Source organism: Triturus cristatus, chromosome 1_1 (genome assembly GCF_964204655.1).
Source record: "Triturus cristatus chromosome 1_1, aTriCri1.1, whole genome shotgun sequence".
In the NCBI taxonomy this organism is placed as follows: domain Eukaryota; kingdom Metazoa; phylum Chordata; class Amphibia; order Caudata; family Salamandridae; genus Triturus; species Triturus cristatus.
Window position 1 is genome coordinate 311,505,209 of NC_140579.1, and position 15,257 is coordinate 311,520,465.

Consider the following 15,257-nt stretch of genomic DNA (forward strand, 5'->3'; position numbering starts at 1 on the left):
TACTTATTAGTCGACTTGGCCTTGCTGCCATTAAGTCAAAACCCAGAACTGTTCTTCCCCTAAGTTAGGGGCAGAGGTGTGCCCACCTTTGCCAACCCCACCCCTCAGGTGGGGGAGGTGAGGTTAAGCACACATCTCAGTCCCCTCCATCTTGAAGATGACGGGACAAAGTCAATCAAAGAGAGGCTCATGCCCCACTCCCACTGGAGGGTGGCATAATAGAGAGTGTACTCACCCCAAGGAAGGGACCCATTGGTCCCAACCTGCCCTCCCCTTTAAACACCCTTTAGTATTTAGGGGCGACCCTGAGCCTTGCCTCCTCAGATACGAGAAGAAGAAAAAAGAAGGACCGAAGAGCTGAGCTGAACAAGTGAGAAGAGGACAACAAGTGGTTTTGCCCCAGCCCTACTGGTCTGTTCCAACTTTCACCTGCACCCAGCGAAACACTGGTGTGTCCAGCAGCCATCCAGAACTCAGAAGACCTCCCTTTCCTTCACCAAAAAGACTCTGTCTCCAGTGAGACTTGGATTTGCTCAACCAAAGACTCCAACACAGATCCTGAACCCAGCTGGATCCGCGGTCTTGCACCACTCTGCACCAAACGCCCACAGCCTGAGAGATCCAACACCATGAGGAGGTCTTCCCGACGATCCGGACCTGGCTTCTGGTGATCCCTGACCTTTCTTGACCTTCTACCCGATGCCTGAACCCTCAACCTGAGGGATCCCCCCAACCATGACTTCTCACCAAGAAGACCAGACACCTCCAAACACCCCTGCACGTGACGCCCCATTGCCTTGGGTGGCCCAACTGATGGTGCCCATTCATCCCCATCAACCCAACTTACCTCTCCTGCTGATGGTCGCCGTAAGAAACCTCCTTGACCGAGCCCGCAACCTTTCTTCCGAACTGGAGATCCCCTTTGGAATCAACAGGGCTCCCGCAGCTCCTTGGCACCCTGCATTCGCTGCCCCCGTGCTGCTGGTGGTGCAGCTCCTGTGCTCATTGTTGGCCCATGCAGTGCTTATCTTAACCCCAGGAGCTTTGCTCCCACAACCAAGTGGCCTGCTCGTGAGCAGTCCATAGCCCTAGCACCATTGGCTACCATTGGGCTTTAGCTCTCTTACCCCGCCGTCCTAGTGCCACTGGTGGTGCGACTCAAGTGCTTCCTTGCACCTTGAGAAACATTGATTCTAACCCCAGACACCCAGCCTTGTAAGTCGTTTACTTACCTGCAAACCGATAACATTCTTTTTCTCCAAAGGAACCCATGTTATGGTTTTTCTCTGAAATGTTCTATGTTGACCTGTTTTCTGAATGGAACAAAAGTAACTGTACTTTGAAACGTAAATTGTCTTACTTACCTTTTGTATTGTAGGACCCACAATGTGATATCTAGGTATATCCCCCGAGTAGTCAAAGTAATGCCAAAGTAATCCAGAGTATTTTCAAATATTCCAAACTGTTTTTAAAGCAAATACAAACCTTTAACAATACCAATGTCAACAACAATTGCATTTATGTGTGTAGTTTTGCATTTGAAAGTATATTTTACCTACCTGTGCCAAGTCCTGCTTGGTTTTAGAAATAAACATAAGTATACCTTTTTTATACTTACCTAATTGGTCTGGATTTTGTCTGGGTGCGTACCATCATTTCTTGCCTGAGTGAATACAATAAATGCTTAACACACCCTCTGATAACCATAACTGCTCGACCATACTACCACCAATAGAGCTGTTAGTTATTATCTAATTTAGCCTCCGCTATACCTCTGCGGATCCACTGAACTCTGTGTACACTACACCTTACTTTCGTATAGTAGTATGTACATAGCCAGCTTCCTACAACATGCACAGGCTCCCACTGCCTGTCGGAGCTCCAAACCAGGTCACTCAGACCAATCATGACGCTGCTGTCATGCTGGTGACAGCAGCGTCATGCGTCAACAAAAGAGGATTGAATAGAGGCGGCGGTCGGCAGCCAGGTAGGTGAATTTGTTTTTCTACCCTCTGACGCCTCACCTGTACTATTCCATGGCAGCTGCCACTGATATTTTCACTCCTGTGGCAGCTCATGGTATACCTACTCTTTGTATGTGAGAAAATCTTGCTCTGGAAGTGTCGTACTGTTCATTTATCTGTGCTCTCTACCTTTTACCCAGTGTTGTACTCTTTGGATGAGGGAATATTGCATCTCTGCTCACTGTTTCCAAATTCTTCTGTTTAAAGTTCAAGAAATTCTGAGTTATATGTATGAACTTTACACGCCTTAGATGTAAAAAAAACAGTAGCTCGGTTCTATGCTGAGCCAGTGCACATGCCGAAGATAGGGTCCCTGTGTGTTGTCTGGGGACACGCCCACCCCCATTACTCACACCATGCCTTTTTGTCAAGGAGTAGTTCTGTATTCATGCCAAAAACCAGCAAATTAAACCTAATGATGCTTCCATGAGCTGTAGGAATTAATTTAACCAATCTTTTAGGATTAATGTTTGTAAACATGTAACTGCTTTTAATCAAAATTAAAAACTTTTTGAAACTATGAAAGAATGTGATAATTTCTTTGATAGAGGTTTTATATAAAGAGCATTAGGGAGAAAGTGTGTAAGACGATCATTTCTGCTTGTTTACCATGAGTTTTAGGGTGCATCTTTACTACCTCTAGACACCGTAGACGTCACCAATAATAAATGAAATGAGAGTAAACACTTACGCAAGCCATCGAATTAGTTCAATGAATATTCGGTACTTTCACATGTAATTACAATTGTGGCTTTTTGTCGCAAGCTGGTTGACGCGCAGTCACCAAAGAGACATGATGAGCATTGCGTGTCAGGTATCGTTTGTAGCGTAATTGGGTAATTGGGCTGTAGCGTAATTGGGTAATTGGGCTGCCCCGTGGGAGTATCCGCCTTTGGGTTTATTAAAATTACGTCATCCAATATTATCTACTAGGTTCACGTCGTTAATTTCCATTAGGCGGCTTGCTGGGCGTTGCTTACATTTTGTTTCTTTAACACAGTGAAATAGCACGCACCACATGCTGCTTCCTCTAATTAACGCACTTTCCCAAAAGGAAGAGAGTGTGTTCAATTTAATGATTATCAGTTGCCAGTTTCTTTCAGGAGTACTCTTCTCTCACGATCAATTATAGATGCCTGACAGAGGCAACAACACTGACAGCAAAAACACCTTTTGACAAATATACGCTGCAACACATAGGCCACTAAAATCTTGACCTTACATAAATATCTCGCTGAAAAAAAGTAAGATCTGCATGTTTCCCACTGCCAATCACATGACCCCAGATATTCCAGGATAACCTGACCCTTATATTCCAGGAATGGAATTAGGATCATCCCAGTCCTAAAATCTGCAGGGGGTAGGGTTTGGCTGTATTTGGGAATTAATTATTGATTGAACATTTTGAAGGGAAGTTTTATTTAAGGTCAAAATTCTGGCAAACTATGTATTCTGCGAAATGCGGTTTTGTCCTTTTTGTTTCCATATGGAACCAGGCGACTAGGAAGAGGCTGAATCCCAGATGTTCCTATTGAAAACTAGTTTTGGACATTACAAGTTGTAGATTTCATTGTTATAACATACAAAATATTGCGTTGTTGATTGGAACTGTATGGCATGTGCATAAACAGATAATTGGTTCAAATTGTCGATACCAGATTAGCAGTTAGGGTTAGAAAATTGTCAGCGAAACAGCCAGGGCGGAGGAAAGCAGGGTGATTGTCGGGGGTTTGGGTTCTACATTTATTGTATTTGAAAATTAAATGATAAAACCTGGCATGCATGCAAATAGTATTCCACTGCAAGAAGATTCTGAATAATAATCGTGATCTACTACGCTGTCCCATTGTTGAACAGTCTGATTATGTAGCCTAGGAGTAGGAAGTCAGCATGTTAGGATACAATTTATCAGGCCACAGTCTTCATGTGACCTGTGACAGAACTCCCACAGGCTAAAAACAGTAATCACCAGCAGTGGTAACCTGGCCTATATGAGGAATTCCTGGTATATGTAAAAGTAAAATCTTGCCAGTGGAACAAATCTGAAGACTGTGCCTGGTGAGGTATCCAAGAAGTGAATACAATGTTCAGGAAATCCCACCACAGCCTAAAACCTCACGCAGGTCATTGAAGTGTTGAACAAAACCATTGTGAATGCTATGCTTGGTTCTCATTGTGAAACCGTGCGATTCAGAGCTTCCACAGGGCACAAACAATCACAGCCAGGAAGGAAACCTGGCTTTCATAAAGAATCCAGCTTTTTTCAGAGAGTATTTGTATTTTGCCCTTGGTCTTCTGCTGTAACTTATCTTTTGTTACAAAGTGTAGAGTTTTTCTACAGGTTCTGGCAGCTCTGGTACTTAAATGAAAAATGGTCAGCTACTTAGAGCTACTTCGCTCCATTACACTCAATTGAAGTGGTCATGACAATACAATTTCTAGGTCCCCAAGAAATGTCCTTGCTGGTCAGCTGGAATTCGATCAAGTAAGTAACATCTTCCTTTGTCTTAGGACCTTCCCCTCCATTTACCTTCAGGAAGAATGTTTGACAGCTGCCAACAGCATTCACTGGAAAGACCCGGTGTCACCAGTCCCGGGGCAAAATGGAGGAAGCAGAAATTTGGCAAACCACAAGGCAAATCTCTCCAATAAAATCTGTTAGGCAGGCAGGAATGCTTCTGTGAAATAAACAGACCGAGAAATCTATTTTCCATTTCTGTTGCTGACAGATTCTCTACTTTGAGTAGGCCAAGCAGGGTGTTTTCTAAGGCGAACCAGTCAGTAATTGGTGGTGAGATTTAATACATCTTAATAGATTTCCCAGGATTCCTTTCCCAGTCTTCCACAAAGGGATTCACCTTCTCCCCTGGGTACTTGCTTTGTGGCTTCAAAGCAATCCCAGAGTTCTAAAATGCAAAATGATGAATCTTTATTCCAAAATTCAAAACAATGAATCCTCACCCAAGCTGTGGGGAGCTCTCCAGTGCCTCTTAGCTCCAGAAATGAACACCGCTAATGGTAGTCTCACTAGAGAGGGTAACAAACTCCTGAAGAGTCAGAACTAGAGTTACGTGAGCGCACAAGGGAGATTTTAATTTGTGGCCTCTGTGCTAGTGTAAGATGCCAGCCCGATTGTTCTAGAGGCAGAAGACTTTCACTGCAGTATTAGCTTCACAATGCCTAAAACCTGCAGATGTGAGTGTGAAGGTAATTTGCGCACCATGCTTGTTCAGGTATTGTTATTTGTATGTAGAAAAATCAAACAAACAGTTTTAAAACAGATTTGGCCATTCAAAGGAAATGGCACGTGCATGAGAAGTAATACCATGTTTGGGAGACATCAGGCCTCATGTCCTAAAAAAACAGAAGTGGGGGGACTCACCATGGGGAAATATGCCTAAAAGTGGGTACACTGGTCCAGGGTCACCTTCTTGTCCACGGGTCCAGAGACGAACAAAATAGAGATCGGCACCGAAGTTGGAATAAATAACAAGTTTATTAATCACTCATGAGTGGGACCACATCCACACAACACTCTCAAGTGCTGCAGGAGGTAGTACACTGAATTCACAAACTGTGTCCCTTTTATACCGGTTTTCTGCAATGTAAGCATGTGAACAGAAATAGGAAGAACAAGTTTTAGAAATAGTTATCAGCAAACAAGGGCAGATGAATAGATCAGCAAAGTGGGAGGGGGAAGCAGGAATACTTATGGCAGCAGTAAATGGTCGACAGGTAACATCTAAGACCAGGTGCACAGGCAGCTACAAACTCTCAGCACATACATTACTTTTAGCTGAGTCAGGAAGTCAACTAAAATAGATAACACGAGCAGCAGAGGACGGGAGAATTACGAAGGAAATGAAATGGACACCACAGCCAAAATGGCTGTCGCTTATGCTGAGTAAAATATTACACATTTATATTTTTTTATTTAAGAAGTTTTATATAGCGCTGGCCTGACCCGAGGGTATCGGAGCGCTTTACAACAGTTACAATGCAAAGAATCACAAAATACAGTAATAGTGTAGGTCAATTGGCGGCGACTTCAGGTATGAGGCTTGCGGACATAGAGTTGAAGCTGTGAGAGGTGTCTGCTTCCACTCTCCGGCTGCTCCTATCGGTTCTCTAGGGAGGGGTCGAGGAACAGGACTTTGAGCTGGCTTTTGAATTTTGCAAAAGAGGGAGTAGTTCTGGTGTGGGGGGGATATAGAGTTCCAGATTTTGGGCGCGCTCCCGGCAAAGGATCGAGCAGCAGTTTTTGGTTTTAGAGTTTTTAGCAGAATAAGTAGAAGAAAGTTCGAGCTCCTGAGGTTCCTGGTCTGACCGGCTTTTTTTAGTTTGGCTGCCAAATATTCGAGTTTGCCGGTGTGCAAGGCTTTGTGTGTGAGGCAGGCTGTTCTGAAGCTAGCCCGCATTTCCACTGGGAGCCACTTAAGTTCTCTAAGTGTCAGAGAAATGGGATCAAATTTCTTGATTCCGGTGACCATTCTGGCTGCAGCGTTGAGCGTTGTTTTGAGGGGAGCAAGATGTGATTTTGCTAATCCTGAGAGGACTGCATTTCCATAGTCTATTCTTGACAACACCAATGCTTGGGTGGCCTGTTTGAGATCATTGGGTGGGATGAAAGGTTTTATTTTGTTCAGTAGTTTTAGGTTAAGGAAGGCACTCTTAGCTGAGTTCTTGATGTGTGAGGTCATTTCCAGTTTCGAGTCTAGTGTGATACCTAGTGATTTGACAGAGTAAGCCAGGGTGAGGTTCCCGTTGAGCTCATCGATAGCTTTGAGCCATTCAGCAATTTGGAGGTTCTCCTCTTTGTTCGAGATGAGGGGAATTTCGGTTTTATCAGGATGTAGTTTACGGTGGTTTCTAGACAGCCAGTGTTGGACGTCTCTCAGTATGTCATTGAGTCTTTGGATGTCCTTGATGGAGGAGGTTTCCAGGTAGATCTGCGTATTGTCTGCATAAAGATGGAAGTGGATGTTGGCTTTTTTGAGTAGTTTGGTGAGGGGTTCCATGTAAATGTTGAAAAGTTGCGGGGAGGGCACTGAACCTTGCGGGACTCCCTTGTTGACTGGATGCAGGTCGGATGCAAAGTTTTTGATTTTGATTCTTTGGGTGCGGTTGTGTAGGAAGTATGAGAACCATTTGAGGACCACCTCGCCAAGTCTGGCTCTTTCTTGGAGAGCCTTAATAAGAAGTTTGTGGTCTACCGTGTCGAAAGCTGCCGATAGGTCTAGGAGAATGAGGAGGCAGCAATGGTCGAGTGGTTTGTGGATATCGTCGATGATGTTGAGGATCGCAGTTTCAATGCTGTATCCTTTTCTAAAGCCAGACTAATGGGAGTCAAGGAGGTCGATGTTGTTCAGGTGTTGGGTTAGTTGTTGGAGTACGCATCTTTCTAGGATTTTGGATAGAAGAGGAAGGTTGGAGACGGGTCTAAAGTTGTTCAAATCCTTTTTTTCCGGGCCGGTTTCTTTCAGCAGTGGCGTGACTTGCCCCACTTTACGGCAATCTGGAACAACTCCATTTTTCAAGGAGGTGTTTATGATCGTGCACCGTGCGGTGCTAGGGAGAGTTTCAGTTTTTTGGTCAGTTGGGGGGTATAGGGTCTAGGGCGTGAGAAGAGGGTTTGCAGGTGGAGATAAGTTTGACTATCTCAGCTTCTTGAATGGGGTGGAAGATTAGCCAGGATTTGTTAGTGGGTATGGGAGCATTATCAAATGCCCGCACCATGCTGCTCTTTGTGGGGGGTGCTGCTGGTGTCCAGTGAGAGTTCGATCTTGCTGATCTTGTCATTAAGGAAGTTGGCGAAGTTGTTGCAAAGTTCTTTGGACGCCTGTATTGAGGATGTAGCGGGCTTGGAGGTTTGTTGCCTGATAATGTTATAGAGCTCCTTGGGTCTATTTTTGCACTGTCCAGCGCAGAGCGAAAAAACGTGGATTTTTTGATCTTGATATGATTGTTGTACTTCCTGCGGGCTGTTCTGAGTTGTTCGCGGAGGGTAGTAGAAGGGTTATTCCACCAGTGTCTTTCTGTGGCTCTTAGTAGTCTCCTTTCGGAGTTGGTCATTTCCACAGACGACCCTTTTAGCATAAGCTAAGACATTTTCTTATGCTTTAAAAGGGGTACGATAAACATCATGTATATCAATTAGCATTATATCGCTGACTTGTCGGTCTATTGCTAAACGGGCATTTACATTTTGGACATTTGTTTTAAGATGGTAGACAAGTAGTAGAAGTGGAAATACAGAGAGAACAAAGCATTGGCCCGCATTGGATACATAAACAACAAGAGAAGAGAATTGCAATAATTATGATTAAGTTTTGCATTAAGTCCTCCTACATCAGCTAGAGTAATATTAGCAATTTCGGAGGCCCACAACAGTGCAAACCAGGCTCTACCGGAGCCATTATGCGAGAATGGCAAGGGAATTAAAGGCTTTCCTCCCGTCTTCTGATGAGCTGGCATCATTCCATATACCCAGCAGTCGGTAATGTTCGTAGCATTATGAGTATGATGCAACATTTGTATGAAAGTGTTATTGAGATACGACATTCGGTGCTTCTGTTCATGATAGGGAAGAGTAAAATAATAATGTTCGGTGGGGACAGGAGTAGTAGCAGTCAATAAGTTTCGAGCCGGAGCTACTTCCTCTACAACCCACATTATTACAGCAATGATGACAAAGTAAGTTCAATAGCGAACATCATATTTTTACTTCAGACTTTTGCAGCGTTCGATTTCTTCTCCTCCGGCATGTTCATTTCATCGGTAAACAACAAGACAGATGGTGCCCTTAAGTCCTGAGCAGGCATTGGTTTCTTCACTAACGCTGAGACGAGTAGTCACTAATAGGCTACCCCCCTTTGTAGTCAGTCTTTAACCGTCCAGGACAGTGGCTCAAACAGTCTCTTTCTGCGATGAAATGTCTTTCTTCCTAGATCGAAGCAGATATCTAATGTACCAGGGATCGTGTGGTCCAGGAAGACTTCCTTAGGTCTTTCAGGTGACACAGCTCGTCCTTTCTCGGTGACCAGGATGTCGCGGTGGTCTGTCAACACAGCTGGGCTCACGAGGGCATGCAGGACTTTTCGACAATGGGTGGCATGCACCCAATTCTTCTGGTTGGTCACTCACACTGCAGTTCTGGTAGCCAGAAGGACTTGTTACGGTCCTAGCCAACGAGGTGCCAGGGAACTGGTCCGTTGAAATGATCATCAAACAAGGGCAGATGAATAACTACATGGTCAGCAAAGTAGGAGGGGGAGCAGTAACGCTTATGGCAGCAGTAAATGGTCGACAGTTAACATCTAAGACCAGGTGCACTGGCAGATACAAACTCTCAGCACATACATTACTTTTAGCTCAGTCAGGAAGTCAACTAAAATAGATAACACAAGCAGAGTGAAAAGACGAGCAGCAGAGGACGGGAGAATAACGAAGGAAATGAAATGGACACCACAGCCAAAATGGCTGTTGCTTATGCTAAGTAAAATATTACACATTTCCACAACCAAGTTAGGCAGAATCTGTGTGACATCACCGCACGTGGCATCACCGCGCGTGACATCGCATTTGGCATCAACGCGTGTGACATTGCATGTGGCATCACAGGAAGTGACATCGTATGAGGCAACACAGTAAGTGGCATCCAAACACATGAGCTTGCAGGAAGTGACATCAGATCTTAAGACCTCACATATGATTAGCAGGTCTGTCATGACTATATTTGAGCGCATTACAATATTTGACAAATGAGATTTTGCATTGGGGTTGTGCCAAAATATTGATGCAACCTGACGCAAAATCTAAGCCTCAATTTATACATTGACACTTTCAAACCCTGCAACAAAGAAATTGGCAATAAGGGGAAATATGGCAGTAAAACTGTTTTGCTTAATTGGTTGCAATGTCTATATCTTAAAATATTTTATGGAGTTAACGCACCTACAGAAGAGATCTTTGTTTGTCATATAAATCTCAAAGAATAATAAGGATAACGTAATTGCTGGCGAGATCTCTGTTTTGCCTAGTCCTAGTTTTGAATCAAAGTACCATTGAGGGTTATTATGTCTCCTGCAAAGCACATTATGTAACACGCAGATGACAGATTTAAATTTTATATTAATAGGTAAGTGGGTTAGTGCTTGTAAAACAGAGATCATTTTGTAATTTGCAGTTCATACATTGTAATCCTTCTAATATAGCACAGTGAGTATGAAGGACATGTGGCTCCTACACCTTGTAACCCTCACTGTCTTATGTAATACATCCTACACATTGATTTACATACATATAATGTCTTGTCAATGTATAATCTGTACGTGTGATGTAAGGCACTGACAACCTGCATTAGGATGGGTAGTGCTAAAGTGCTATACAATATATAAAACAAAATAGTGGTATTTAAATTGTAATTTGTGTAAATGCAGAGGCGACCGCCACATCTTACATTCTTACAGTGTATGCATATCTCTTATATACAGGGATTAAACAAAGTCAAAAGCATTTCTCTCTTAAGTGTCTGTGAAGTGATAAGATGTCAGCCTTTGTTTCCCCTCCTTTGCATCTAGGTGTGAGGTTCCCAATAGCTCCCATTCAGGAGGTGGAAGGAGGTGGATACCTTCCATCTTGAAACATAAAGAGGCCTAATGGTCCCTTAACTCCAACTTTTCTTATGGGCTAAGCTGGGATCTGATAAGTCCCTTCCCCGCATGCACATTGCTGCTTGGAACAAAAGCAGCCAATGTGCAGGCGCTGCTGAAAGTGTCCTGGTGTCAGAAAATAACACTGGATGAGTTCAGCATATTTCTGTGAATTCCGGGAGAAGTAGGAAAGGAATCTGGCACTCTGCTAGAAAGTGGCCAGCTTTGCTGCAGAGTCGACAGTGCCTACCCTTTGACAATAGTGGGTAGAACGTGTCGACCCTCGGCTCAAGGCCTGGTTGACATCAAGGGTGTGTCTTTTGTGATCACTGAACAAGCAAGGTTGCCCAACCTTTTTGCATTGGCAGTACAGTCTTTTCAAGTGAGGTGCAACACCCCATTCAAATGAAGCCGATGTTCATTATTAGATGTAGTGCCCAGACAATATTAGAGTCATTCAATGTCCATGTGTTTTAACAGAGCATATTATAGTTAATCAATTTCCACGTGTTGGAATGGCCAGTTCTCCAGGTTTCTGCACTCAGCAGAGAATTACTTTATTTTATAAGAAATATAACATGCTTTGTAAAACTTTGTCCTGCATTGATTCTGTATTTTATAACACTATACGTGACACAAGCTAAAACATATAAATGCCTGATACAAATACTTAAACAATAACTAAATTGTTCAGGAAGTTCTTTCTGTTTTATGCTGGTGCTTTTGTTCAATATTATTACATCTCAGTTTCTGACAGGGGTGTACTCTGCTAATTTGTGATAATATTATTAATTCTGTGTTACAATGTTATTTTAATAATATGTTTTCTTAATACTATGCCCTTCAAGATTATTTACGTAAATTGTATAAAGATTTTTATGATGATGATGATTAGATTAATGGATCTAGGTGGCCCCTTTATTTCCTACCAACAAAGCGGACCCTAACATTGAGTTGTTTTTTGTCAGGTTTTATTAGGATGAGCCTCCTTACAGTTCACCTACAACCACTTGTGTCGTATTATTAGATATTTCTCATGTTTCTATTTTAAGATAATTTTAATGTATGCTGCTATTCAGATAGATTTTTAGAAGGGGAATTTTATGCTTATTTATGAATTTGTAGCCTATGGACAGCGCATGTATTTGCAAAGATTTTTAGCTCTTTTAATTATTTATACTGTGCTTTCATGACTGCTATTGCACATCGAATAAAGAAAATCTGACTGACTGACTGAAATCTTGTATTTTGTGCCCTAAAGACAGCACAGTTAGTAAGCATGGCATGCTCTAGTAGCAGCCTGGAGGAAGAGCATCACATTATCCGCATGCTCAGTCGTTTCTTTGTGTCTTTCCTGCAGAACGCGCTAATCTTGGAGCTGCAGACGTTCGCCGTGGCTCTGACCTGCGTGCCGGCCGCCCTGAACCCCTTCATTTATGCCACTGTGAACCGCCAGTTCTACTCCGAGTTCCAGAAGGTTGCCTCCCGTCTGAGAAGTCCCTGCAAAGGAAGACTCCAAGCAACCTGAGGGACATTACGCACCGAGTTTGTTCACCAGAGACCCGTTGCTGCGTACTTTCAATTGAAACATAACAAGAGACACACTTCTGTGCAGGCCCAGCATTTGAAAGTTCATTTGAAACCCTCTGCTCACCCCCATGTCGTTTCACAACTGTACTCTGAAACTGAACAGGGCCGTGTAGCTCTCTGCCTGGGTCTAATGTTTCAGTTTTTATCGCACATATAAGGTCGCTGAGGGTCAAACCCATTAAACAAGTGTTGTAGAAAGAGATCTCAAACACAAGTTGAGATAAGCATTGTCTACATGTCCAGCCACAACCTGGTTAAAGTCATACCACATACACATATAGCCTGGCAAACAAGGTGCACGGAGAAGTGTGACACAGCATCGTTGGATTCTGTATGGACTAGTTCTAACACCTAAAAGCTGGTATGTCTCTTTTGTAGGAGTGCAAATGGACGAGATTAACGTCATTGCACACGGTCATAGTAAGGTCAAATTCTTCCCAGCTCTTTAAGGCAATTTAAATAATTGACCCACAGATGTCTCATGAAGATGACATGCACATTCCAAGTCCTCACACAAGAGCCCTCTTTAATTGCCAGGTTTGGAAGCAAAATGAATGGGTTGTAACTCAGAGGAACATATTGTTGTTCTGCCAAGTCTGGGAGTGTCACTTTTACTAACCCCATTGATAGAATTCAGCAGAAGTGAGGCTGGGATAGGGGTGGAAGCACTGGATACCAACAGTCCTCCACTTCCCCACAGAATTCCCTCTTATCACCCCTTTAGGGCATTGGTGAATTTGACCCAGTACAGCGCCCCACTGCCTTTTGGCTAAGTTAGTGCTATACAGATACCACAAAATTCATAGCGTAGCACTATTTATTTGACAGCACAGCTTATATTCTTATGTGCCTACACAAACATTCTGCCTTGCTCCCTCCTGACGGTTTTTGGGATGGTAAAAGCTGATGGTCCTACTGCTCTTAACCAGCCTTGTCCGTTTCTCTCAAATCCAGCTTTTAATGCAGTCTATATTTCTAGGCTCGGGTCCCTGTTATTAAAAATAAACTTTTGGAGAGGCGTGCTTAATGCTATTTTCAGACTAGGGCAGGGAGATTAGAGCATGGGTCAAACCTGATTCACAACTAGCTCAAATATTTTATTATTTCCTTATTTAGTTTTAAACTTTTTACTCAAAGAGGCTTAGTTTCTTCCTGCGAAGACTCACAATATCATGATCTATTAGAGTGAACTGCATCCTCTTTAAGGAGGACGGCAGTACTTTACAGAAATTTCTTGGATGTATCTAAGAAAAGAAGTATGCAAAGTACGAAATGCATTGGCCATCAGAGCACTAGATGGTTGATAATTTCATATTTTGATAGATACTTCTAGCTGTAGATTCCTCACCAGACACAATCTGCAAAGTTTCAAGCAGTACACCCTGAGCACTGGTACATTGCATCATGCTGCTCCATTCCAACATCGTTGCGCTCCGGCAGTGATGTGCAGAGTTGCATATAAGCGTCAACCTTGCATGCTAATGTCAGTTCCTTTCTTTCCACACTACCAGATTCTTTCCTAACCAATTTTTTTTTAATCAGTGTTCAACGGAAAATGTCACCTCCGAAAACTACAGAGGTTAATCCTTATAGGGACTGTCAAAAACAGACGCATGTGACGTAACCCCACCAAGTATGTATGGGGCTTGGGATTGGGGCACGACGCCAGTGCCGGCAACCATGTACCTAGATGAACCCAAAAGCCATATAGGATTGTGAAGCGAAGTTGTACATCACCAAACACCAGAAAACTCCATGTTGGTCGAGGTTGAAAGGAAGGTCCTGTTTCTGCTCTCGTTCCTATGGCAGATTATTGTCACAGTTGAAGTCTTCAGGTTTATCACAAAAGAAACACAAGAAGTTCCAGCCACTCTTGAACTCCAGAGAAGCTGTGTGGGTGATGGAGCAGGTATTGCAAAATTTTGTATACCTCCTCTATTTTTGCATAAAAATACTAATTATATAATCTATTAACTATAATATTATTAAACGAGTATTGCAAGTATACTAATCAACATTATTAAAACTTGAACTACACATGGGATTTGCATGGCTAAATAACTCTTATAACTAAAATCTGTACACATATTAACAATAGCATATGTGGTAATAGAATATTGCATGATATATGTTGCTTTTGTGATGTTTGCGTTCCTGATTGGATCGAAAAGGTGAATATAATGGCTTTAAATGTCGCTATATGCTAGATAAATACAAGCACATAGAGGGATTAGCAAGGGTTAACATTAGGATGACCAATTCCATGAATTAATTATTCTTTTGTGTTTGTTTCGCTTAAGTTGGCATTGGGCCTAAATCCAAGATGGCCGCTGACACCACACGCTGAAGTGTCCACTGTCTCATGAGGCGCGAAGTGAGCTGCGCATGTGCAAGAAATCTCCTAAACCTCGTAGCGACCTTTGCACAGACTTTCCCCGGTCAAGGAGACTAAACGGGATACTCGCCAAGATACGGGAACAATCAACCTTACAGTAAACCGGAACAAGCCGATACTTTGTTAACCAATGACCTCGCCCCTCGAACTGTACTGAAAATCTTGGGATAGTGGTCGTACGATCTCAACCAGCCAATCACGACTGTTCTAAATTTGAATATTGTATCTTGTTTGACATAATCTATTATAAAAGAGGGTAGTAGAATAGGGAAGTATAGCGGCTTTTTCTTTTTCCATTCATCATTTTTCCACGTTCGTTGTGGCGCCTTTCCCGAAGATCCAGATGCTGCCCGACTGCTTGATGACTACAAACTTTTTCTAAAAATCCACGGGCTAAGATATGTGCTTGCACGACTTCTGGTCCTTTGATAAATTGGTACTGTAGCATGTTGAGTAGAGGACGTTGAGCTTTGGCCTGCCTTTTCGGACAATTTACGACAAATTTTGGTTATGCAGAGCCAATGAATTAGAGGACTTCAAATAGCCAGATTAGGTAAATATGATGTTCTGCGATTTTATTTGAATTGATCTAAAACT

General features: G+C 42.9%; 1 protein-coding gene across 1 annotated transcript in view; it reads left to right on the forward strand.

Moving 5' to 3' along the window:
• Positions 1-12,203, forward strand: part of LOC146870164 (5-hydroxytryptamine receptor 1A-like) — a 147,637-nt gene extending 135,434 nt beyond the window's left edge. The window contains exon 2 of the mRNA XM_085629305.1: positions 12,036-12,203. Within this exon, the coding sequence (XP_085485431.1) occupies positions 12,036-12,203 (168 nt within the window). The remainder of the gene's footprint in view (positions 1-12,035) is intronic.
• Positions 12,204-15,257: the final 3,054 nt, after the last annotated feature.